The sequence below is a fragment of the Triturus cristatus genome, chromosome 8 (genome assembly GCF_964204655.1).
Source record: "Triturus cristatus chromosome 8, aTriCri1.1, whole genome shotgun sequence".
Taxonomy (NCBI): domain Eukaryota; kingdom Metazoa; phylum Chordata; class Amphibia; order Caudata; family Salamandridae; genus Triturus; species Triturus cristatus.
The window spans coordinates 977,282,786-977,304,250 of NC_140591.1; the positions used below are offsets into that span (position 1 = coordinate 977,282,786).

The 21,465-nt window shown below is 42.0% G+C and overlaps 1 protein-coding gene across 10 annotated transcripts in view; it reads left to right on the forward strand.

Moving 5' to 3' along the window:
- MAP7D2 (MAP7 domain containing 2) overlaps nt 1-21,465 on the forward strand; it is a 459,602-nt gene that overhangs the window by 399,841 nt on the left and 38,296 nt on the right. For all 10 annotated transcript variants that reach the window (XM_085622503.1, XM_085622504.1, XM_085622505.1 and 7 more), the window contains 4 exons: nt 11,042-11,095; nt 14,897-14,978; nt 15,258-15,444; nt 20,200-20,475. In XM_085622503.1, coding sequence (XP_085478629.1) covers nt 11,042-11,095; nt 14,897-14,978; nt 15,258-15,444; nt 20,200-20,449 — 573 coding nt within the window. In that variant the 3' untranslated portion in view covers nt 20,450-20,475. The remainder of the gene's footprint in view (nt 1-11,041; nt 11,096-14,896; nt 14,979-15,257; nt 15,445-20,199; nt 20,476-21,465) is intronic.

Consider the following 21,465-nt stretch of genomic DNA (forward strand, 5'->3'; position numbering starts at 1 on the left):
GGTAGCCATCCCGCTTAGGACAGTGACGGCCCCCGAGGTGGGACGTGCACTGATGGGGATTTTCTCCCGTGTGGGGTTCCCCAGAGAGGTGGTGTCAGACCGTGGTACCAATTTCATATCCAGTTGTATGAAGTCCCTGTGGAAGGAGTGTGGTGTTACCTACAAGTTCACCACTCCTTACCACTTCCAAGGTAATAGGCTGGTTGAAAGATTCAACTGGACCCTTAAAGGCATGATCATGGGTCTTGAAGAACCAATGAGGCGTAAGTGGGACGTCCTCTTGCCATACCTTCTGTTTGCTTACCATGAGGTGCCACAAAAGTCCCTAGAGTTCAGTCCCTTTGAACTGTTGTATGGAAACCCGGTAAGAGGACCTTTGAGTCTGGTCAAGGAAGGCTGGGAGCAATCTCCTAGGAAACCTCCCCAGGATGTATACAGTTACATGCTTGCCTTCAGGAACCAGACTCTGCGATTCAGAGAGCTCGCTCAGGCGAATCTGGAAGCCAGCCAGGAAGAGATGTAGCGGTTGTATGATCAGAATGCCACTTTGATTGAGCTTCAACCTGGACAGAAAGTTTGGGTCATGGCCCCTGTAGAGCCTTGTGCGCTCCAGGACAGGTGGATTGGTCCATTTGAGGTGGTGGAGCGCAAAACTGATGTCACCTACTTGGTGAATTTGCAGTCTCCAAGGAACCCTTTGCGGGTTCTACATGTTAAACGCCTGAAGCCCCATGTAGAAAAGTCCGAAGTGGGCATGCTCCTAGTGACGGATAATGGAATGGAGGAGGAGACAGATCCTCTTCCTAACCTCCTGTCTGCAACAGAGCAAGATGGGTCAGTGGATGGTATCAGCCTCTCTGCCACACTGACCCCTGATCAGCAGCAAGATTGTTGCCAACTGTTGAGACAATTCTCTGATTTGTTTTCCTTGGTTCCTGGTGTCACTTGTTGGTGCGTCCATGATGTGGACACTGGGGACAGTCCTCCTGTGAAGCACAAGGCTTACAGAGTGCCTGACAAGGTTAGGACTTGCATCAAGAGAAAGTCTCCAAGATGTTTGCCTTAGGGGTGATTGAGTCCTCCAACAGTCCTTGGACCAGCCCAGTGGTCTTGGTCCCAAAGGCTGCCTTGACTGGTGCCACCGCTGAACTCAGGTTCTGTGTGGACTACCGAGGACTCAATTCAGTCACCAGGACTGACGCGCACCTCATCCCCAGAGCTGATGAGCTCATTGATCGGTTAGGAGCTGCACGGTACCTCAGCACGTTTTCTCTTCATTCAGAGGCAAGACGAAATACTCCGAGTTAGGTTTAACATGACCTGACAAAGGCGATTACAGTTATGCAAGGCACATGATCCGGGGAGCTCTGCCACCATTATACATTAAGGAGTTTACAACACCCGGTTGGCCTATACTGTCTTTGTAGATATCCGATGAATTATGGACACAATCATTGGACTCATCAACATTTGTTAGCATTGAAAAAGTCCTTTTGGACGAAACACGTGTCGGCTGTTTTGTGCACATATCTGGATTTTGAAAGAAGATATAATAAAGAAACCTGCAAGAAAAATTTTGAAGCGACTAATGGACTACAATTTTGATACGTTTAAACAAATTGTGGAAACCAGCTTTTCTGGTTCATTACAGTTTGTGTGCCTCGGCAAATGTGGGAAACGTTTGATTTGACGTCTGGGTACTGGCAGATCGCCTTAACTGATGGGGCCAATGAGAGGTCAGCATTCTCCACGCCTGATGGGCACTACCAATTCCGGGTTATGCCCTTTGGGATGAAGAATGCCCCTGCCACCTTTCAGAGGTTGGTCAACCAGGTGTTGGCTGGACTGGAAGATTTCAGTGCCGCCTATCTTGGTGACATTGCAGTGTTCAGCGCCAGTTGGTAAGAACATCTACGCCACCTCTGGGAAGTGTTGATGGCACTGCGAAAGGCAGGCCTCACGATCAAGGCGAGTAAGTGCCAGATCGGGCAGGTTTCCGTGGTGTACTTGGGGCACCAGGTAGGGAGCTGCCAGGTGGCGCCCCTGCAACCCAAGACTGATACCATCCTGGCATGGGAACCCCGAAAGACTCAGACACAGGTGAGAGCCTTTTTAGGACTCACGGGGTACTGCAGGAGGTTTGTCAAGAGGTATGGCAACATTGTTGCACCCTTGACTGAGCTGACTTCCAGGAAGCAGCCCAAGAAAGTGAGCTGGACTGACACCTGTCAGAAGGCTTTTGACGCCCTGAAGACTGCCATGTGCACAGCACCCGTGCTTCAGGCGCCCAACTTCTCAAAATAATTCATTGTTCAAACAGACACTTCAGAGCATGGTGTGGGGGCTGTTCTATCACAGATTAATGAAGAGGGCCTAGACCAACCTGTAGCCTTCATCAGTAGGAGGTTACTTCCACAGGAACAGAGGTGGAGTGCAATTGAGAGTGAGGCATTTTCTGTGGTCTGGGCGCTGAAGAAGTTAAGACCATACCTGTTTGGGACTCACTTCCGGGTTCAGACAGACCACAGGCCCCTCAGATGGTTGATGCAGATGAGGTGTGAGAACCCAAAGTTGTTGAGGTGGTCCATTTACCTACAGGGGATGGGCTTTACGATGGAACACCGCCCTGGTACAGAACACGCCAATGCTGTTGGTCTGTCCAGATTTTTCTGCCTCAGTGAAGAGAACTCCCAAGGGGAAGGGTAATTCTCCCCACATTTTAGCTGGTGGGGACACGTGTTAGACCTGGTACCATTGGCGTGAGTCTCCCTTCCATTTTTTCTGATTGCCTCCTCTTTTTTTATATGTTTTGCTGGTTTAGATGCTTTGGGCACTGTGCCACTGCTATTCAGTGCCACAGTGCAAGTGTTCCCTATGTTAAATTGATGTATTGATTAGTGACTCCATGATTGGGTTAGTTGATTTACCTGTCAGACCCTAGTACAGTGCACCATGTGTGCCCAGGGCTTGTAAGTCAAATGCTGCTGGTGGGCTTGCAGCACTGGTTGTGCCACCCACAGAAGCAGCTTGTAAAGTGTGTCTCAGGTCTGCCATTGCAGAGCCTATGTGCAGTATGGTACTGCCATGCTGACTGGCCAAGAGCACCCACTTGCCAGTCCCTAAATCTTCCCTTTTCTTCATATCAGACACCCCTATGGTAGTCCCAAGGGAAGGGTGCATTGTTAGTATAAGGTAGGACATGCCCTGGTGTGTGTTGCATGTCCTAACAGTGAATTACAGCCATTTTCGTTTTTCACTATTGCAATGCTACCTGTTCCCCATAGGCCAGAATGGGCAGGTTGATTATTACATCTTATAATCCTAACTGACTTAGGGAACTAGGTAGAAATTCGAGTTTAGTATGCCTGAACTCAGAATGATAAAATACATCTTTTAGTGAAGATGGTGTTAACATTCTGTGTTTGAAAATACCATTTTTAGAAAGTAGGTATTTTCTTGCTCAACTGTCCAAGCCTGCCTCTGCTAGGTTGTGTATTGTGTGTCTGGTTCTGTGAGTGACAGGGGCTGGGGGATTCCAGGAGAGAGGGTGAGTCAGCACAGGGCTGAATAGGAAGATCTGCATGTAGATGGGTGGGAGGAGTTGCACCTGGGAATTGAATAGGGCTGTGCCTTCCCTCCACAACGCCGGCTCCACCTCCTGTGGTGCGTCTGATGTCTCTGCCCTGCACAGAGAAAGGAAAGAAGGAGTCTTGTCAACAAAGTGCTCCCAAGACTGACCAGAATTGGTTTGGACTAGGCAAAGGCCTCTATGCCTTCAGAGAACAAAGAGAAAAGTAGTATAAATATAGGGACCCAGACCCCAAGATTTTAGATCACTTCTGGAACAACAAGAAGAAACCTCTGCCAAGGAGAAGAACCAAAGGAAGCTGTAGGAGTGGTCTTCCCCCCTGCCAGTGTGCTGGGTTGGCCTACAGTGGTGTCTTCAGTGCCGAGGAGAAGGAACTTTTGTGTGTACTTCATCATCTTGCAGAATATTTCTCCAAGGGCTTGAACTTGTGCTTGCCTCCTGCTGAAGTCTCAGGGAAAATAGACTTCACCACCAGCCCCCTTCTGAATTTCCTTGCTGGGAATTTTATCTGCAGAATCCTGCGTGTTTCTGGGAGCTGGAAGCCCGACGCAACAAGAAGAAGCGTGTCGCCGCCGCAGTTGTAGTCATCGCATCGCTGGAGAAGCGTGCCACCGCCGCATCTCCCAGAAGCGTGTCTTCGTCGCAGCTGTCTGCTGTCGCATCACCGGAGAAGCGCGTCGCAACCGTGAGGGTCGCCGTCGCATCATCAAAGAAGCGTGTCGCAGGACCTGTCGCAGCTCCAAAGTACAGGGTCGCCGCAAGGCTGCCAGGGCGTGCCCGCAGCGTCTCAACATCGTCGCATCAAGGGCGCCATCTTATCGCATCGCACCGGATTGTCGCATTGCATCGAGGTGCCATCTTGTCGCATAGCAACCGGGCTACAGCATGAGAATCTGCGCATCACCTCCTCTCCGGTAAGGATCAAAACGCATCCCCTACTCTGCGCAAGCATTGAGGCGTGAGGCATCATCTCCCCCGAAGCAAGGAACCGACGCATCTCCAACACTGCGAGCCTTTTATTTATTTTGCGTTACGCATCCAGGTACTTTTATGAGAACTGTTGCATTTACCAGAAGCTTGAACTAATTTACTTCTACCATCTTTAAGTCAATTTTGAGTACAGTATTGTGGTTTTTTGTTGTTTGTGGTCTTGTGTTAAGTCTATATAAAGGATACTTATTTGTATAAAACCTGTGTGGTGTCCATCTGTAGTGTTTTCCCTGTATTGCTGTATGTGTACACAAATGCTTAACACACTGCCTCTGAGATAAGCCTGTCTGCTCGTGCAAAGCTGCCAAGGGGGTGAGCAGGGGTTATCCAGTAGTGTAATCCCCTTTCCCTGCCCTAGAAGCAAGGGTCCCCATTTGGTCAAAGGTACCTACCTCTGCCAACTAGAGACCCCCAGTTCTAACAAAGACCATTACAGATATGCCTGCATGGTGATCGGAACATAATAATTTGATAAATGCAATAAATGTGGGACCGAAACCGAACCATTGAAGAGTTTTGAACATAAATTGCCAATTTATGCGATCAAAAGCTTTTTCAGCGTCAAGGGATAATGTGGCTAAAGTATCAGAGTAGTTACTTCCCAAGGAGAGAATATTGGAGAACATTCTAGCATTGTCTGAGGAGAGCCTACCTTTAATAAAACCAGATCGGTCAGTTTTTCAGTCATAATTGATTAAGGAGATTGGGAGATAATTTTGGCAAAAGGAGAGATCTTTAAGGGCGTCACGAAAGGAGCCTTCAGGTTTAGAATGCATTATAAAGGAGGTAAAAAGCTCAAGTAAGTACGGAGCAAATATAGATGAGAAAGAAGAAATAAGTTCAATAGAAAAGCCATCAGGACCAGGGGCCTTAGCTCTTTTTAGGGATTTAATTGCATCTAATATCTCCTGAAGAGTTATATCTTTTTCCAAGATAGACATATCTGCTGGAATAGAGTTAGGGGAAGGGATACCATCAAAGAATAACTGTGTGTTGTTTGAGGTGGGATCGGTGTCATTCATATATAATGAATGATAATAGGACTGGAATGCCTTAACAATATCTGAATCAGAATGCAATAGAGTGTTAGTATGGGTATTACGAATAGGGTCAATAGCTTTCTTTTCTGATTTGACTTTTAAATAATTAGCCAACATTTTACCCACTTTGTTTTGACCACCATGATATTTGGATTTTATCTTAAGTAAGATATTACAGGCATTGGTTGTGGCCAATTTATTTAGGACCGATTTAGCCTTAATTAGATCACAGAAATGAACAGGGGATTTGGAAGTATAATAAGAGAGTTTAAGGGTCTTAATTGATTGAGGGAGGAAATATATTGGGAATTTAATTACTTTTTCTTTCTAGCAGTGTAGGCAATGGTGAAAGCGCTTAACGAGGCTTTAAAGGCACCCCAATTATTATGAATAGAAGTGTCACTTGACTTATTAAAATGAAAACATTCTTGTATAAAGGAGGTAGCATTTAAAATGAAAGTTTGATCAGATAATAAAGAATTATTATATCTCCATCTAGCCTGTTTAAGCATGGTGAGGGACAAATAAAGGGAAACTGAGACCGGGGCGTGATCTGAGATAAATATAGAACCGATCTCAGAGGATTGAAGTGAGGGTAATAAAGATTTAGATATCAAAACGTGTTCAATTCGAGACATAGTATGATGAACATTATAAAAAACGTAAATTCATTACAGCCAGGATTACCATTTTTCTAGGCTTCATAGTGGATGAGAAGCAATAGCAGATTGAAATGCTTTATGAGATTTATCAGGTTTAAATTTACATTCTGATTTTCTGTCAGAAAAGGGGTCGAGACAATTATTAAAATCTCCGGCAACAATAATATTGGGGTTGGCAATTGAGGATAATTTTTGTTTAATATTGTGCCAAAAATCTGGGTCTGGCTTAACCGGTCCATAAATATTAAAGAAGGTGACCAGCTTATTATGGACCGTGGCATGAAGTATTACCCATCGTCCACTCGCATCATTTTTAGTTGATACAATTTGTAGTTTCAAAGATTTATGACAAAGGATGGCAACGCCACCTTTACAATATATAGCTGGCGAGAAAACAACCTGACCCCACCCATTGACGCTTGAGTTTAAGAAATTCGACATCATTACAGTGGGTTTCCTGTAAAAAGCAATCTATCAAGTTTTGATAAATGAGAAAGTACCTTTTGACGTTTGACGGGATGACCCAGACTTTCCACGATACAACATTAAACATAATAATGTTTAAGGAACAGGAGAATAATCACATTGATGATGAACTTTAAAAAACAACAAAGGAGACGAAAGACATTGGTCATAAAAATCAGGAAACGTACTCAAAATAGTAAGAACATAAGGGAACAAGTAAGACGATCATTTATAGAGCTAAAAGAAAAGAAGGGTGAACGGTGAAGGAGGGAGGAAAGAGATAGAAGGAACAGAAAGAAGAAAGATGGAAAAAAAACAGTGACCGATCGAGGACAAAAAGCCAGATCTGAAATATAAAAAGGAGATAAGAGTTGGGCATCTCCGCACTCGAGAACAAGAGCAACAATGGGAAAAGATGGAGCTGAAGGAGATAAGAAAAAAGGAAATTTAGAGAATTATAAATATGATAAGGCCGCATAGGACATAGTGAAGGTAAAGAGAACAGAAACTGCAGCAACAAGTAACAAAATGTGAAGCATCAACAAGGTAAATGAATTAAGGACATTGAGCATTTGTATCCGTAGGTATTCTAGTAACGGAATGCAAAAACAGTTGAAGCTTAGCTGGATCCTTAAATGAACGAGAGACACCTTCTTGGGTAATCTTCCAAAGACAGGCATGAGGGATGCCATAACGACTGTTTATAGATCTTAATTACGGACGAAGAGCTAGGAATTCTTTACGTCTGGCATTGGTGGCATTGAAGGGAGACCCTGTGATATGAAGATGTGTCCAGACCAGACAGCGTTTTTCTATGGCAACTTTTAATACGTCCATCAGGTCAGTGAATTCTAGGAAAAGCATAATAATACCATGTGGTTTGTTAGAATGAGGTTGAGGATGACCAAGACAATGGGCACGCTGAATGTTGAGAGGAGTTGAAGAGTGGAAGTTGAGATGGTCCAACAGAAATTTCTTTAAGAAGAAAAGGAGATTCGGACCCTCAACGTTTTCAGGAAGACCATACAGCCAGAGGTTATTCCTTCAATTACGGTTTTCTAAATCCTTTGTATGGAGCTTAAGCTTGTAGATTTATTGCTTCAATAAGGGTACTTTAGTTGCACATCTTGAAGGCTGCTAATACGTTATTCCATTTCAGACATTTTACTTTCCATGTTGATCCATCGGTCCTCAATTAGTTGAAACTTTTTATTGGTGGTGTTCATAAAAGGTTTCAAAGCCCGAAGCTCATCTAAAATTGAGTCCAGTACCGGATTAGAAGATGACTGGAATGAAGATGGATGATCATTTTTGGCTCTTTTTGGTTTAGTACTTGATGAGGATGGCTTTGCAAGAGAGAGTGGATCAGTAGCCATCTTGATAAAATGAACTTGTCGGTAGGTAGGTATTTTATAAGTGAGATCCTTCCCATAAGGATATATGCTCAATAATATAAAGTTCAGTAAGAATATGAGAGTGTTTCAAATGCAATGATGATGAATGACTCAACGCAATCCCATAAGCCGGGACTATGGTGAGTATAAATCTGCCTGCATCCTTCAGGCGCAAGGTAACTGTGGAGAATCAGGCTTAATCCGCTTTTACTGTACTGGCTGGACAAGCTACCAAAATGCTGTAGAAGTATTTTTCTTTGCGCTCGAAAACTTTAGGTTTGTTACTACTCTTGACCTGCTGCAATTTCTCTTTTAAAAGGGGCTCATCTATAGGGCAATTTTTGCTGCTATAATTAACCCAAGGTGAGCATTCTGTTATGGGTGTAGTATGGTATCTTGAAATTAACTATGTTGGTTTGGAGCTTCTTCTTCCTAAATTCCTTACTTAATTTTTCGGTCTCCCCCTCACAATAAACCTCGACCGCTTCCAGTTTTGCTCAAGGTACAGCATGCCTCTGTCATTCTGCTCTGATTGCTCGCCTTGTGCACATTCCAAAGTAAAGTTGTGTTGGACTTAATGTCATAAATGCATGGACTTAATCAGTGTAAATAATTCCATCAGTTGAAACATTTAAAAAGTGTTGGCACCAGAGTGAACCACCATTAATCCATATAAGTGGATAAAGATTCCGGCAATGCGGCCGCCACGCATACAAAATGGCGGCCGCTCACGTCCGGAAAAACAAAGACGCAGTGAAATTCAAGTTCCAGGCTCACCCCTTGACATCAATGTGTTGCGTCATATATCCGGATACTCGTTCTTCCAATAGAACGAGGTTATAGGGCGGCTGTAATCTCCCTAGTAGGCTCCGTGAAGTGACGGAGCTCAGCAGGCACCTGCCATCTTGACGAGCATGTAAGCCACGCCCCCTGTAAGCCACACCCCCGACAATTTAACTTTCCATTACAAAAATTCCGACCTCCTTCAAGAGTGCTGCTTTTTGTGTAGTATTAACTGGATGATATGCCAAATCCTCACATTGTGATTTATCTAACTTTACCCACCAATAGATATCCAGCCTAAAAAAGACAGCCCTTCTAAAAATATCAGGTTTGTAATGTATATCTTTTATTCTTCAGTGCCTAATCTTCAAAGAAAATTTGATTGGAGGTTACATCGCTGGAGGCAGTGCTTAATTTGTAGAAGAATAAGAGGCCCGCGACCGAATGTTGACTAGCAAGGCTCTCTAGTCTTCATTCATCAGTGCCTCCTTTACCCACCATTTTCCACCCACCATACACACGGTCCCTTTACCTCACTTTTGCATGTTCTTTTTTCTCCCCCTTACTCACTTTGTCACGGTTTTCCATCTTTCTCTTCCTCCTTAATTCCACATGTTGTGCCTTTCTCTACCTTGTCTGGGTCAAAGTCTGACTAAACAAAACAAGCCCCGGTCCCTAAAAATGAGAGCCCCTCCTGCAACCACTGGCTCAAATTAAGCACTGTCTGGAGGATTCTGGTGTAAAGAAACAACCGAATTGCACTATATTTTCACTTCAACCATAAATACATTGAAATGAATGGCAATGTAGAATCATTTTCCATCCTATGACAACCATCATATGAACGATTACGCTAAGGTGTGATATTTAGAATTTAAGGGATATCTGAACCAAAATGGATCAAGGACTAGCTCCTGGAAGCGTGGCAGATTGTTCCATAGCTTGGTTCTGAGGACCGAGATATTACTTTTGATCCTGCCTCTTACAGTGCATCACATGCAATAAATGGATAGCAGGAAAGGATTGACAACCTTGAGAGACCACTTTTGGAATTCAACTCTGATTGGAGGGCCAGGGAAGGAATTAATCTGCAGATTTGTTTTAGCCTAGGTGTCTGGAAAGTGATACAAACAGGCAGCCAAATGAACTATTTTATCGACTCTCTTAGGTGATTCCCCTTACCAATCTTCCGACTCACCGCTTACTCTCAAGTTTAGCCAATATAAATGATGGTATGCTGAAGGTGTTGGAGATTTCATGATCAAGATGGTCTCAGGTGGCTACCGCTAGCGCAGCCGAATCTGAGGGGGAAAAATGTCTGAGTCTGTAACAGTCTGGGCTTTTGAGCTTGTGAAGGCAGTCATTCCTCTTTTATACTTCAAGAACATGAAACCACATTCTCTTCCAAATTACTTGCCCCTTACATTTGCAGTTGAAGGGGAAATGAATACTTACATGTTGAACAAATTCTAGGTCCTATCCATCTAAAACCTTTGTTTTCTCTCCTCTTTCTCTCCTAAGACTTGCTTGACCCCCATCAAGCCCATAACACACTGTTTGATTTCTCACAACACCTAATCCCTCTGTTTTGATCATATTTCTCCCTGTATTCGCCTATGCTCACATACACATCTCTAAACTATGCCCTGTGCCAACATTCCAAGAATTTTGCAGTACTCTCCCTGTTAAATGTACAGCTCTCACCTGTGTTTAGAATCTAGATCTGTGCTCTAGAAATACCTCAAATAAAATAACAAAAGTAATGCAATGTTTTAGTGTATTGTTGTAAAATTAAATTCATGTTTCTCCTATCATTCCATCACCAAGGAGACAGACAACTACACTGCAATTTTAATGATAACAATCTTCTGTTTGAACTATTTTTCCCAATTCAGTCTTTGCCATCGATTTTCTGTTGTTTGATAGGCTAACAAAAAAGAGGACAAAACAATGTTCTGACAACTTGTGCAGTTTATCCATGACTGTAAAAAGTTGGCCTGGCTGCTCAAAGTTCACTAAAATGAATCATTCACAAGAGTGCATGACTTCCTTCATGAACAGTCTTGTTCTGGTCTTATCAAGTTAATATGCTCTCCGTCAATATGTTCTGTTTTTCAGAGAATAGATGAAATCATGAAAAGAACTAGGAAGAGTGATGTCCCGGAGATAAAGGTTAGTGCAGCCTGCTAGTTCGTTTTTAGTTTATGCCTTATGTGGCTATTGCAAAAATGCTTGGGGTATTATTTTTTTCTACTGTAATGTGTGTGATAGCAAGTTTTACATTTTGTATAAGCTTTTGTTCTTGTTTCATTATTTAACAAAGGGACTTCAGCAGTTTCTGTGTTATTGTTGGCTCCCCTAAGAGACACTAATACATTTCACAGTGAAGCTTATTCTTTGTCTTTAAAGCGTTTTTGCATGCTACTTAATCTTGTCACCAAGTCATATGAATTCTAAAACCCAGCCTCCCAACTAAACCTACCAACCACCACATTAACCAGTTACAACACTCCACCTGTCCCCACTGTGCAAGTATAATTTGCTAATGGCTCCACGAACCAACTGCAATCTGTCTACAGTGCCACCACTCGGCTACACACTGCCATCTGTCACACCACCCAACTCCACCCCACCAACCACCCCCACCATCTGACTACAATTTCAGGTGAAGTTGGGTAATAGCTGTTCAAAACCATATGCTGAGACACATTTCCTACTTTTTTAGATACACGTCTTTATTGTTGCAGCTTTCCTACTCCCTACCTTGTATAAAAGCATCGTGAGAATACCATAAAATAACTTTAGGTTGATGACGGGTGTGAAGTTTTAGTATTTATGGAAGCTACAACTGCAATAGAAGCTACTCCTATCTGCAGTTATTTGTAGATAGGAAGGATTTTCAAGGAGTCAAAACAGTGGAGAGCAGCATTTATTGTTTAGTTTACCTATTTAGCAGCAATAACATTTCAATTAGATTGGTGTGAAGAAGCATTCATTTTCACACAGTCAGCATTTAGTATTGTCACATCCTCCTTGAATAACATTACATTAGGGAGATAATTGAATGGGATCAGAAAACATGTAATTTAGCATGAATTCCAAAACCATTAGGTCAAGATCACAGGGGATGCACCATAGCGCTGTTTTGAGTATATCCCCTCAGGCTCAAGGGAGAGAAACCAAACACTATCTAAAAGAGAGTAAGTGGGGCTTAAAACATTATCTGAATTATATTCAATTAGAAACATTGCTTATCATGAGAGTATGTTGTTGAATTTATCTGCAATCTCCTGATATTACACCCCACAACTGCCAAGTGTTGGTTACAGAATATCAGGAATTTACATCCAATAATTCAGCCCAATTTTTATAACCTGGTTATCCACTGTCCTTCTATTCCCTTAGCACCAGTTATTTTTCTTGGAAACAGGCACTTGTACAATCCTATAAACGACCACATGCAGCAGATTATACATCTTTGAAAATCCTATAGTATTCTGTCCACAGCAAGAAGCCCAATCCCGTCATAAACTACTTCCAGCCTTCTGGCACCCTGATCTGCTTTAAGGCATGTTGATGTTGTTGAAACGTTTGGAGCCAGAGGTGCGTTATTTCCTGGAGGAGTCGGCACTGGTCAGCTGTTCTTATTGACACACTGCATGTAGAGTAATTTGACAGCACATTTTGACATAGGCCACTCCTTCCTTTAACGTTTCCAAATGTTGAGAAGATCCAGCTGCAATTAAAGGTAAACCGAGCCCCTTTGCTTCAAAAGATTCAGCTAACAATGACAGCTGTGTTCTGACAAGAGCTAACCTTTCGCTCTCACAGCACAAAAAGCAGCCTCGTAGATGTTGACATTTTAGTGCAGTGGGCAGCTTTAAATGAAGTCAGCTTATAGAATAACTTAGCATCCTCTGAGAAATGATTAAAGGAAACCCTAGTTCCAGCACACTAATTGGCGTTATTAAAAAATTCATATTTATGGGTGGTGAAATGGACCACTGGGTCCATCTGCATGACACATGGTATGAACATTTACAAAATCAATGGCAAGAGAAAGGATGTTTGTCTCCCTCTTGGAAAGTTCACAGCAGAAATGTTTGCCAATAAACAAGTATAGGGAACGTTATGTGGCATAGGTTCCATATTTGATATGGTGGACTGATTGTATCTGTTCATTTAATTCAGCATCTACCCACTTCTTCGGCACCCAATAGTATATAAATGAATATTGCATTTAATTAACATCCTTTTCGCTACAGTTTTATGGAAGCTACAGCAGGTGATGGAAACCTATTCAAACATTTGAATTTGGACCTGAATCAACTTCAGAGACAATCCCCTTTTTCTAACACAAGTGATTAATCTGTTAGGAGCAATTAGAATAATTACATCTAGGTGGGTGTAGGGGAGTCAAATTAGCAGACTTGATACCTTAATGGTATCCATGAAGTCATGCCCCATGATCCACAAAACTGGCCGGACTTCTGCACTGCTGGAGCTGTAGTAGTCTCATTTTAGAAACGAGAACCAGTTTGTTGGGGCCCAGAGTGCCGCGGGGTTCAGACCACACTCTGGTACAGGAGAGCAGCTGCATTGTTTATGGTGGCTGCATTGAGGTTTAGGATGCCATCTTCTTAAGCTTTTTATGTATTTTTACTGTTGTAAAATGTAAGAGACGTTTGCCAGCATTGATTGGCAAGGATTGCCTGGTGTTGACTTACCTCCATACTTGCCTCTTAGATTATCTTCTCCTCATTCTGTGTATGTGTGGACTAAATTTAGTTTACAAGTGAGAAAAATAGTGTTTGCATGTTATTTTGGAAGGTGAGTGGGTTATTTGAACTCCTTTTGCATTTCTTATGAGTCCTAAAAAGATTCTGTTTCCAAGCTGCTAGTAAAACACCCTCATTCTTTAGTGTCCAGTTTGGCTTCCTATGAACCTCTGAAGTTAAACTCTTGGTTGATTCGAACATTAGTCACAGTTCAGAGAGGGGGGGGAGATATATCAAGCTAATCCATTTTAGTGAAGTTTTACTCTGAAGGAACCTTTTCCTCTTTGACACAGAGGCTGTCAAAATGTGGGCCTAAGAAAATTGACAAAATTGTTAACGTTTACTGGATGTGTTTTTTTAGCATGCTATGTTTGTACCTGTAGAAAAAATGATACCTTTGGAGAGACACATTGAAACGGTCTCATTGGGTTCAAGGTTGTAGACCAGTTTTGTTCTCCAGAACACTTGTAATCCTTTTCATAGATACAGATCTTGTCACAAAGCAGGTAATGGATGAGTAAAGAAGCATTCATATTTTTTCAGGTGTAAATTATTTTAAGTGGCGTTTTACTTTTTTTCAATATATATGTTTCTTCTTTCTGATGTAGAGTGAAATGCGAAATCCTCATGGTATGCGGGCTCCTAATGCAATAGAAATCTTTAAAAATATCTACATGAGATCAGTATCCTCCTGACAAAGAACCATACTTATGGTCAGAAATGCAATGGGGTGATTTCGATGAAAAAAAAGGAAGACATTTTTAGTTTGAATAACTCATGAATAATATGATAAAAATAATGAACCAACACAAGAATTCTTAATTTTAACTCAGATCGTTCAATAAATGAAAATCACATTTAGTATGGCGCAATCAAAAATGTTTTTGACACTTTCTATAGGTTCTTTATGGGAAGACAGATGAATACATGCAGACTTTGCCATATTTTGAGTGGGCTAAAGGACCCTCCTCATTATGAAGAGTGTAATTATGAAAAAATACAAAAAACAAATACATTACATTTTTGATTAAAAAGTATATTGTCATAGCTACCCATTTTGAACATCTTTCACCATTCTTTATCAGCGCATATCAAAAGCATTTAAACACTTGTGTTTCATGTACTGCAAGATTCTCTCATGTGTTTTAACAATAACACGAAGTTGTAAAAGCATTTTGATATCACTTTATAACAGAAGGAAGAATCACAGCCGGAGTTTCATTCAACAACACTGATTACAGATAAGGAAGACAAAGCATCAGCAGTCACTCAACCTGGTAAGAAGTATTTCCAATTATGTTAAATGTTATATGAAACTATAAAGGTAACCAGTAACATACATCAGGCCCCATGTAACATTCAGATGTTGAAAGAATTATGATGGAGATGTAAGCCTATTACTCAGACAGATGGACCGCGTAGGCAATGACGCAAATCTAGGTGCAAAATATTCATGTGCTCTCACGTCTATTCTCCTTTGACTGAAACTCATTTCAAACATACTGTTTACACCAATGGTGATAACTTGACCTATGTCGGTTCTTTTGTGTTCCTAGATGTCAATGGACTGATGGTCTTTCCTGGAAGTAAAGGAGTGGTAAATAGCATTAATGATTCCAAGACTCCGGAGGTTTTTTCTAATGGCCTCAAGCCTTCTGCAGTGACAATTAATCTGGATACCATCAACGGGAAATCCAACAGTGTAGACGATTCAACTGATGAAGTGCAATCTATGGATGTTAGGTATACAGAAACATGTTTTATGTTAATTGTTTATAAAACTTGTGCTGAGAACAGAATGGCCTTGATGCAAGTGATAAAGCCCTTGCATTGTCTCGCAGCTCCACCCCCATAAGCATCTCTTTTTCTAAGCAGTGTATTTGACAAATAGGATATTGTCTAGAGTGTGTTGGGCATGATGTGGTTTCTTGTAGGTAAAGCGTTTGTATTTTGCATTCACTGAGTTTGAAGCCCTCTTGCAGGTAGTGCAGAATACAGCAACATGACGGTGCTAATAAGAGTGAAACTTTGTAGCTGAGGCTATGAGGTTGAGACATGAAAGGCGTTTTAGTGCTTGGCGGCTCTATGACATCTGGGGATTAGTTTGGAATATAAAATAATCCTAATTAAGAAACCAATCATGCCCCTCCCCGGTAGACACTTTGATTTTTCATGAGGCATGATGCACAGACATGGCATTCAGCAGTGTTACTTACCTTTAGGAGACAGTGTAGTTGTGCTCAGGCGGGCTGATTTATATTGATTTAGCATAGTCTAATTTGGTGTTTGTCACTGTGGAACTTCCAATTTGAGAACTGGTTGTGGAAAATGTGCTAGGGACACAGTGGAAACAACTACTTCATTTGAAATGTGTACCTGTAAACTATGTCAACAAGGAGCTCTCCAACACAAACTTAGATTTTTGCACCTAGTGCTGATGGGCCACATAGTTAGGAAAGCACTGTCTGAAATTGTTTCTTCTCAGTGGCACTCTGTTTAGTGTTAGATTTCAGGACCACACTGTGGTCCCCACAGCTCACCGTGTTAATACTAGACAGTAAACAGCCTGACCTCACATACTGCCAGATGTTACCTCACACATCCTCCAGGTCCTGGTGTGATTCAAGAAGCGGTGTTCATCACATGGGGCCATATGTACAAAACCAGTTTGTATTTCCTGAATAGCGAATCCTAAGATCTCGCTATTTAGGAAATGCAAAGTGAACTGTACAAAAATAGCGATTTCCTAATAGCTATTCCTATAGAGTCGCAATCGCTATTAGGAAATGCAAAAGCATTTGTTCACATGTCCCTAAAGGCCCACAGGTACAAATGGGTTTCCATTTCCAAATTGACAATTTCCTAATAAGAAATCGCAAACTTGGAAAAGCAAAACCAAGGTTGCCTATGGGCCTAAGGCCACCCTTGAATTGCCCCCCAAAAAAGAGGTGCAAGTGTAAAGTGCACAAATGCCCTGGGGGTGAGTGTACACTATAGACTTACTAAAACAGCAGTTTTGGGTGCCTTTTCCTATTTGCACATGGTTACCATCGACTTGGAATCGATGGCAATAGCATTTCCTAAATGCCCATTTCGCATTTAGAAAATGCTTTGCACATGTTCTTAGGAAATCCCTATTTGAGATTTCCTATTTTGGAAATCGCAGAATGGGATTTTTACTGGGTAGAAATCGCATTTTGGAACCACGTTCTCACCTTTGTACATGCCAAAAAGCTATTTACGATATCTTAACGGCCCAAAATAGCGGTTCATCCATTAAGAAGTGCTAAATAGCTGCGTACATGGCCCATAATTCCTAATCTGCACATTGGACACCTTTCAGAGTGCAAAAAGAACTTTGAAATCCTTCACTGTTTCTTCAGATCTTCAGAGGTACCCCACAGATTTGCCAGTACTCTTCTCTAGTACTCCACTGCATAACTGTAAGCCACTGCAAACTGCCACTCGGACCAACACCCACATCGACAGACCATGCACGCAACCTTGGCATCATCCTCAACAGCCAACTAACCATGAAATGACAAGTCAACGCTGTTCCCTCTTCCTGCTTCCACATCCATCGCATATGCCACAGAATCTTCAGATGGATCCCAATCAACATCAGAAAGACAGTCAAGCAAGCCCTCGTCACCAGCCACCTCGACTGTTGCAACGCTCTCAATGCCGATTCTCCACCCAACTCCAGCACACAGAACGCTGCGGCCAGACTCATTCTGGACCTGCCCAGATGGAACTATATCACCCCCCCACCTCCGAAACCTCCACAAGCTACCAATCCAGAAGAAATGCCAGTTCAAGATGCTCACGCATGTACTCATACAAGGCCCTGCACAACCAAGGACCTTCCTACATCAATCATCAACTGAACTTCCACCTACCCGCAAGACACCTGCAGTCCACCTCTCTAGCCCTCGCACACACATCCCGCATCCTTCGCAGCCGCAGCGGGGCTGCTCCTTCTACATTTCTGCCAAGACCTGGAACACCCTGCTCCTCCACCTCTTTACAGCACCCTCTCTGGCAAACTTCAAGACCTGGCTTTTCAACAGAGGCACAGCACCCGCATCACCCAGATACCCCTGGGGGTGACAGTGCTTCGCTATACAAATGATTGATTGATTGCCACTCTGGGAATAATAAAGGCATCAGGCTATCATATGAAATAATTAATCACACAAAAGAAAGGAAGGGGAATTAAAATCGATCTTTTATCTTATTAGAAACTGCTCAATTTTCTGCAATTGAAAATCCTTTTGTGGTTAAATACTACCCTCACACACTAGAGAGTGTGATGCTTCATCATAGAGCGTGCATCAACAGTGACGCAAACCGACTTACTGTACAGTATGTTGGTCTGAGTCAAAGCCTTTTGTCCCTGTCCTTGGAGCAAGTTCACATCTCATTCATGCCTGTTGAAATGCTAATAACTGTCTGGATGAAGAGAGAGCAACATGCAGAACTGGCTTCCAGTGATTTCAGGCAGGGCAAACTTGACTTTATAAAAGTCCCTTCCAAAATCTCTATCTCAAATCTGCCAGTGATTTGGGCTTGTAATAAATCTTTCAAAAAGTCCAAAAATGAAATATTTCTATTTTGAATACCTAGTACCCTACCTTATGGGCAATAAGTCCTACTGAGCTGTGACTTAATAATATTTAAAAGGATGGTTTAGGCCGGTCAAAAGAATTTTATATTTGCAAATCGAATATCAGGTTTACCACTGCATAGCCAAGCTACTATGGTAGGCCTGGAGACATGCCTTACAGTGCCATTTCAGTGGATGGCACAGTGAGTGCTGCAGTCCACTGCTATTGTTTAATTAGCAGGCTCTGTGTCCACTTGGTAACATATACTAGGGACTATGAGTTAATGAAATGTGCCTATCTGGAGTATACCAATGTTACCATGTTAAAAGGAGGAGCACAAGGACTTTACCCCTAGTCAGCAGACATATAGTGCACAGAGTTTTATAGCCAGCAAAAAAAAAGATCAGGGTGACACTACAGAAAGGGAAAATGTCCAACACTCAGGAAAGTCCTATTTTCTGCCAGTGTGTATACCAATTACATACCTAAAAGGAATACCCCCCAGGAACAACTACCCCTGTGTTTTGAATCTCTGGCCAACGTGAGCAGAAAGTAAAGGAGATGTAAGCAGATGCATTCTAATATGCTGTGGCAAGCCTCCAAAGCATACATTGAACATTAAATACATGCCCTTCCAAATGCTTCTATTCAGCACAGTCCATCTACAAGAAGGCATCCATGTTAGCTACATCAATACAAAGTTTTTCCCAGTAATTTGTAGTGATCCACATAAACTAAAGGGCAGCAACTTGCGCTACCCTATGTGTTTCTTCTGTAAGCATTACTCCTTGGTCACAAGTTGTAGCATTGACCTGCAATGTGAATTGGGATAATTTGTTGCTTAATCAATCTAGCTGCCATTCCTGTAAATTTCCTCTTCATTTATATGAGTATTATTACTCAATGTACCTCTTACAGATTTAAGTTACTTTTATTCCAGTGGACCCTCTGTTTACAATTACCAAAGCCTTCTATCCTCACCCTTTCTGCCGAGAGACAGAGTCTCCTCTTTTATAGCTAATAAAAATTAGTAAGGAGAGCATGAAATGCATTGGAGCTTTGGCCAGTGGTTGTCTACCTCAAGTAGGTTTAGCACTTTTTACAGTCACCACTCCAGAGTAGCCATACACTGTGAAAAGTTGAAACAACGTGAATATCTAACTTGGTACCAGTTGCTGTTACTGATGTTCTCATAGTTCGTGGAACCCTGCAGATTACCACTACTGAGCTAGCTTGAGCTAATGGACTTTAAACTTAGATGGTATGCATATGGTCTTTCATGAAATAATGGTCTGAAGGTGGGGTATGCATAGGGAGGGAGGAGTCAGGTCTCTGGTACTTGCACATGTACACACTTGACTAAGGAGTTATTTTGTTACTCCTGTGTTTTAGGATTACACCGACCACAAGTTTGTAAGGTGAATGATCATATCAACTGGAAAGAATGTTAACGCATGCTGCTTTACCTTTTAAAGTCTGAGATTTTTTAAAATGCTGTCAGTACTGAGTGGTATGAGCTGTCTTTGTCAGCGGTGACAAAGACCACACTGAAAACTAAGCTAATCCGATATGGAGCGGTGCAATTCACTGTAAACATTTTTATAATTTAAACTGTTCATTCCAGCTTAGATTTAGGTAAAATAGCATCTGACATGGTTAGATGTATACTCCAAATATACAGTATTGTAGTACATGTACAAACATGAACTACAATACTTTATATTTGGAGAATACTTCTAACTATTTTTTTGCAAGTGAAATATAAATGTCCTTTGGTGGCATTATCACAACTAGAAGGTCCTTGATTGCCATGTCTTCGAAAGTAAATATAATATGTGACAATCCCCCAGATCAGTGCTCAGCATGTTTTTCATTTCTTGTATCTTTACAGTCCTGCTTCAAAAGAGGAATTGGTTTCCATCCCTGAATTTTCACCAATGAATGAAATCCTCCCAACTGCGTCCCTGGAGCTAAACGGAACGAATAATGCCAAGGCCATTGAGGAGCTTTTGGATTTCACTGGTGCAGCCTCCTATCCCAAGATATCCAGGGATAGCATAAGCCTCGACGAATGCAATAGGAATTTGATTGATGGATTTAACAGTCCTGGGCAAGAAACTGCACTGAATACGGTCTATTGAAGAGGAATGTTGAGACCGTGACACAGGTAATGTTTACCTATATTCGAGTATGCCTATGCGAGTACTGTACATCTTTACTAGTTACATTACCTTGCATATAAAGACGGTAAAGTCCTCTTTACATGAAACTCTACATCAGCATTTTGTGCCATGTACTTTGAAATACACTTCCAATGGATAGGAAAATGTGATTCTTCATTTTAGAGATATCCCCAGGCATAAGACTAAATGTGAAGAACCTTAAGATATTACAGCTTGGACTGTAGTATCCCAGTCACTAAATTATATGGAGTTGTGTCTGTGAATGAGAAGATTGACCTCTAAAGGCGTTTTTAAATATGAGTTCCTATCCCCTTCAGACCTCAGGTGCTTTAATACGGATATCACTGAGATTTTTTAAGACTTGGTCTCTCTTTGTAACTTTAGAGTGTCATCCCTTTATCTTCCATCATTGGGTGTGTGTGTGTTATTTAGTGCAATACCACCACTCACAAACGTTTGACTCTTGTTGCAGAATTCAACTTGAACAAATAATGTCCTCTTAGCTCTTCACTCAGCACAGATGGCTTCCAGTCCCCCCAATGAGTAGCCTACTAACTTTTTTAAAAACCATTATTTATCAGTTTTATATAACATAACATTGCAGTGATGAGGAATGCTAATGCAGTACACACTGGGTGGGGCATGAGACAGCCCTCTGAGTCATGACAAGCGATCACGTGAAATCACATACAAGGTCTGAAAGGGTGAATGACAGTTGCTCATCACTGTGTTCCAAGAGCGCAAATCACTGCACATAAACCATACATCCACACTGTAACAGGCCGAGAAAGCCTATGGAGCTATCAGAGCCGTCACCATCCTCATCTTCCTCTGTGGAAATAGAATCAAAAAGCTTGTCACACAGAATCTGCCACACAAGGAGATCCTCCCCCACCTTGTCATTGCACCTGCTTAGCCCCATGTGGTGTTTCTCAACTAGCGATCATTCTGCCTCATCCTTTTGCCAGTGAGCC